The 5,847-nt window shown below is 53.2% G+C and overlaps 1 protein-coding gene across 1 annotated transcript; it reads left to right on the forward strand.

Annotated features, from left to right (window-relative positions):
* The first annotated feature begins 3,733 nt into the window (after window positions 1–3,733).
* Window positions 3,734–4,501, forward strand: LOC137815806 (uncharacterized). Its single transcript, XM_068618918.1, has one exon. The coding sequence runs from the start codon at window positions 3,734–3,736 to the stop codon at window positions 4,499–4,501; it is 768 nt and encodes a 255-aa protein (XP_068475019.1).
* The last annotated feature ends 1,346 nt before the right edge of the window (window positions 4,502–5,847 follow it).

Here is a 5,847-nt window from a genome sequence, read left to right on the forward strand (position 1 = left end):
AAGAAAGGAGGGTGAACCTGGACCTACTGGACGAAGCCAGGGAGGAGGCCAGAATAAAGGCCGAAGCCGTAAAGAGAAGGGTAGAGCGACAATATAGCTCTAAGGTAAAGCCACGACAATTTCAGATTGGCGACCTAGTTATGAGGAAGGCTCATCCATACGAGCTGGAGAATAAGCTGTCTCCCAAGTGGACCGGGCCCTTCAGAATTACCGAAGCTAAGGGAAATGGTTCGTACAACCTAGAGACATTGGAGGGGGGTCCCATCCCACGCAGTTGGAATGCGGCCAACTTAAAATTTTATTTTAGTTGACTTATGTAAGCAGCCATGTAACAATTTAGTTGAAGGGGACACTCTTTTTCCCTCTCGGGGGATTTTAACGAGGTCACCCAAATAAAAAAGGAAACAAGTTCGAGGAAAAACCTTTGTCTTGGTTTCAGTCTTTATCTTTTCCCTTTTCGAAGTAACGAAAGGCATCGCCAAGCATACGCGTCGCCAAGAAAGAGGTCGTCGCCCAGAAAGAAGGCGTCGCCGAGAAAGTGGGCGTCGCCAAGAAAGAAGGCGCCGCTAAGAGAAAGCGTCGCCAAGAAGCGCAGAGCGCCCCAAGAAAGGTGGTAGAGGAAAAACGCGCAGTGTATGATGCGTGTGCAAATTTAAAACAGCGTTAAAGAAATCAAGCATGGCACAGTGGAGTCAAATTTACATGTATGATCGAAAGGAACGGGAGCAAGGTGAATAGGGCAGACATTACAGGCCCAGTGCTCATACAGAAAATGAAAAAATACAAACGCCTTCAGTGGCCTTCAGACCTTGGCAGGGAGGAGGACGACGCTTCAGTCTCAGCCCTTAACGCCTGGGTGAGCTGTGACCTCCGCTGGGGGTTTATCTTTGAACCTGCACCACGGGAAACAAGAGCAGTGAGGAAACCATGAGTTAGACCACGTAGAGATCTAATGAAGGTAAAAAGCAAAAGTTTCTGAGATAGCCATTCGTACATATGTACTTCTCTAGGGTTCCGGCGTTGAACTCCAAACTGATCAGGGTGGCGGAGTCAAAACCCCCCGCCTCAGCCAGAATCCGACACGCAATCTGGTCGTTCGAGCTTAGTTTCTTGAAGGGTTTGGACTTGAGAGCTCGTGCCTCCCTCACCCAGTACAGCGGGAACCCATCCAGGGCGGAAGGCAAGATATCAGAACAGCAGATCTTGAAAAACCTACCCTTCCACCCCGTAAAGGAGCTTTGGAAGGGAGTCAGGAGAACCCTACCAGGAACGTTGCTGAGGGTCACCCAGAGGTTGTTCCTTTGACATTTCACCTCGAAAAAGTGAAGAAAGATATCAACCGATGGCGCACACCCCATGACATTTCACCCAGAGCTTGTTCCTTTGACATTTCACCTCGAAAAAGTGAAGAAAGGACGTAACAAAAGCCCAGCTGTTGGGGTACAGTTGGGCTGGTGCAGTGTTGATCTCCGTCAGAAGTTCCCTCTCGAACCTGGAGAAGGGCAGACGTACGCCAACGATCTGGAACACCACCTGATAGAAGTAAAAGAAAGGAATCCCGTCGTTGGCGCGTTCGTCCCCACACACCGGCTCCCCCAGGGTGCAAGGGAGCACAGTGATGTCATCGTCATGCCTCCTCGCGAAGGCACAGTGATTATAAGAGCACGAATCTCCTTTGTGTTTCTTGATGGCCAGGGTGGAAAGAAGGCACGAGCACTCATCCAGAAGCTCGCTTGAAGCCCAGGGATACAGATCTTTATGGTTAACCCTGGGGGAAGGAATGTGAGAAGACATGACGGAACAGTGTCGGAAAGAGAGTTGGAGGGTCGAAAGAAGATGGTTCGCTGGAAAGGCGGAGTAATACGTTGGTTAGAAAGGGCACCAGAGTGGCTCTTTGAGAGGAGGAAGATGGTGTAAGAATTAAATATTACGGTTAGAGTGCCAAACGACGCGAATGGGTAAACCATGCAACTAAGCCACGTGGCAGAAAATGAGTGGATGGTCCTGGCACCGCTGGTTAACACTCAGAAAACGTCGTATCGACAGAATGCTCAGGGGTACGACACGCCGTCGAGAATGGATCAGAGACTCAGGAGGTGTCAGAACCTCATCAAGTGGGGGAACGTCCCATCAGCCATACGAAAAGCGCCACGTGGACGGCACGGGTGAGACCTAGGGTCCCTCGCCACCCCGGGCATCGACCTGAGCCAAAGTCAGAACCGACATCGAAGTAAAGTCAACGGTTTAGCCGCCCCGAACGTCGCTAGTGGAAAGTGCAGATGGCGTTGCCACCATGAATCATCGAGGGCGTCGCCGAGAGAGGTGGCGTCGCCAAGAGAGAGGGCGTTACCAAGAGAAAGCGTAGCCAAAGTAGAAGGTATTACCATTTTGAAACGTTTTAAGGCGTCATCAATACAAGTATCAACAACTTCACCTCCCCGATACCCACAGGTAGGAAATACTGTGGAGGGAGACGAAATCGAAGGAGTCAAAGCTAATCACTAGCGGCGTCGCCTCCCTGATACCCGCAGGAAGGAAAGACTGCGGAGGGAGGCGAGATCGCCAAAGGCTGAGTGAATTGCTGGCAGGGTCGTTCCCTGATACCTATGGGGAGGAAAGACCGTGGAGGGAACGACCCCTGGAGGGCTTTGAGCTTTCCTAGCGACTGGCGTTTTTAGGCACCCTGAGGACGATACGGCGCTACGGTAGCAGGCCTCTCCTCATGCGTGGGCGCCAGGCACCGAGAATCAGGGGACCGGCCGCTTAGGAGTTGGAGACACCCCACGGACGATACGGCGCCGTTAGGCAAGCCTCTCCGTGGGCGTGGGCATTGGTGTGTGGCCTTATCCCGAACGTTTGGGGCCTGGAGTATGCCTCAACTTTTGTGTTACAATAACGGCAAAGCCACTGATGCCTTCACGAAGCAGAGGCCTCATAGATATGAAGGCAGAACAAGCCACGAAGGAACGCGATGGGGGGCAAAGCAATCGGAGCACGTGGAAATGAGAAAGGAAGGTAAAATCATACAAACAGAATTTGATAACGCAACGGCACGAATCAATCATGCAAAATCCAAAGTTCCGACAAAGTGCAAAGGAGTTACAAGTTTATCATAGAGTGGCAAAAATAACTATAAAGCTCGAAAGGTAAAGGTGGCGGGTGGGAGACGGCGGCTCAGTCATCCAAGTCGAAGGGCACGACCTTCCCGTCGACGACATGGTGTGTGGGGTCGCAGTTTGAAATATTGATGTCAGGGTTCTCGCAGGACGCCTGAGCCAGAGCCTCTTGGAAGCCCTCTTCAAACGCGCCCCCCATCTCCCCAGTCAGTCCTTGGACCTCCCCTTCTAGTTCTGCAACCCTAGCGTCGTTGGATGTCAACTGTTTGTCCAGGAATTCCTTCTCCACGCGGAGCTTGTTAGCCTCGGCTTGGAGAAGGCTCAAAGCTTCGACCTTCGCAGCCAAGTCGTTCTCTCTCTCGCTTAACTTCTGCCTCCAAGCAGCGTCCAGTTCTTCAAATTTTCTCCGCTGTGCTTCGGAGGCAAGAGCCGCCTCTTACAGGCCAAGGCTTTGGATTTGGTAGGAAGTGAGCTGGGCCAGCTGATCGGCATGCGCCTGTTCAAGTTCGCGCGCATACGCCTCGGCCCCCTCCCTGCCTTCGTGGGCCAGTTTAAGAAAGGATTGGGAAGCTTCCTCCTTGAGCACCCAGTTTTGTCTCTCCTCCTTCAACGCACCCATGGTTCCTCCCAACCTAGTGGGAGTGAAGGCGTCATTCACAGGGGTAGAAGATCCAGAAGCGCATCTGACGGCGTTCCACACTCAGATGATGTTGTCTGGGGGCTCAGATGCCGTGTATTGCAAGATGTTCATGAGCACTCTGAGAGGAATCGCCATGGAATGGTTCGTGAGTCTGCCAGAGGCTCATCTCACGTCCTTCCATCAGTTTTCGAAGCTCTTCACTGAGCAATACATCGTTAACAGAGCACATTCAGTGGTGTCGTACGATCTGTTCGATGTACGCCAGTATCAAGGTGAGTCGCTGAAAGACTACCTCAACCACTTTGGAGCACAAGTGGTTAGATTGCCCAGCAAGGACGAGGATATGATGGTGCATGCGTTTAAGAAGGGAGTGCTGTCGGGTCCTTTCAGTGAATCGCTCATCAGAAGCCATCCCAGCACCTTCGCGGAAATCTGGCGACGCGCGGTGGCGCACATAGTGGCAGAGACAGAGGTTTCTGAGAAAAGAGGAAGTGCAGCACCGCTGAAGCCGCGTGGTGGACAGGGGAAGCAACAGCAGCACATGAGGGTGCATGAGGCAAAGGAGGGAAAGAAGGCGCAGGGAAAACCTCGTCCTTATGCACCCAGGAAGGACCAGGGCAGGGGGCGTGCATGGGAGAATAATGCACCCCCAAGATATGATTTCATGGTAGGGTTGGCGGATCTGATCGCCCTTCCTGCCGTAGCCGTGAGACTCCGAGTACAGAAAAGACAGACAAGGTACTAGGGAGGAAAAAGAACGAGTGGTGTGAGTTTCACCAAGCCTTTGGTCGCACACTCCACTCCTGTTTGGCGTTGGGGCACCAACTGGCGGAGTTGGTAAAGTCTGGGTTCCTAGCAGATTACCAGCGAGAGGTGCCGGGTGATCGCTCGTCGGGATCCCAGGCAGGAGAGCAGCAGCATGAAATCCCTGTGTACGGGGAGGTGCAGACGATTGCGGGGGGCTTCTCCGGTGGGGGATGCACCGCATCGCAAAGAAGGAGGTATGCTCGATCGGTAATGGCCGTGGACTCGGTAGACGAGGGCCATTTCCCCGAGGTAGATATCACTTTCAGGAAAGCTGATCTACGGGACGTTGTACCGCACGACAACGATCCTGTGGTCATCTCCTTCATCACAGCAGGAAGGCGAGTGCACAGAGTGCTCGTAGACCAAGGGAGCTCGGCAGACGTCATGTTCTGGCCGACGTTCAACAAGTTGTAGCTGTCCCCCGATCTGTTAAGGCCATATACGGGATGTCTCTATGGCTTTGCAGGGGATCAGGTAGAGGTGCGGGGGTACATTGAACTGAGGACGACGTTCACCGATGGAACAACAGCCCGCACCGAAAAGATAAGGTACTTGGTGGTTAACGCCCCTTTTGCGTACAACATCTTGATGGGAAGGCCAACACTCAATAGGTTGGGTGCAGTGCCATCGACGAGGCACATGAAGCTGAAGCTGCCGTCGATGGAGGGGACCGTAATAACCATCAAGTCGGATCAGGCTGAGGCTAGGCGCTGTTATGTGAACAGCCTCAGGCAGAAAAGGAGCGTATGCCATGTTACCTCAACACCACCACCAGGAGTGCGCGAAGAGCGATCGGTGGTTAGGGGAACGCGTGGCGACCAGCAGATGGAGGCTGCTACGCTGGGGGGCTCCCAGGTAGCTCAGGTGGAAGCAGAAGAGGAGGGCATGATCACTCCTCACGAGTCAGGGATCGCGAGGGCGGTCATCGCCAGCGAGAAAAGACCCCACCCAACTGAGGGGTGGGTAGAAGTAGATATAAGGGGGAGAAAGTTCAAGCTGGGAGGCACATGGGTGCGTTCGCATGGTCAGCGTCTGACATGCCAGGAATCGACCCTAACTTCCTTTGCCATCGCCTGTCGATGGATCCTAAAGTCCGACCTGTGCGACAGAGGCGAAGGAAATTCAATGAAGAGAAGGGGAAAGTGATCCACGACGAAGCGCATAAGCTTCTTGCCGCAGGGCACATCAGGGAGATCCAGTACCCAGAGTGGCTAGCGAACGTGGTACTGGTTCAGAAACCAAACGGCAAGTGGAGGATGTGTGTTGACTTCACTGACCTCAACA

This window comes from Phaseolus vulgaris, chromosome 1, assembly GCF_000499845.2.
Source record: "Phaseolus vulgaris cultivar G19833 chromosome 1, P. vulgaris v2.0, whole genome shotgun sequence".
NCBI classification, from domain to species: domain Eukaryota; kingdom Viridiplantae; phylum Streptophyta; class Magnoliopsida; order Fabales; family Fabaceae; genus Phaseolus; species Phaseolus vulgaris.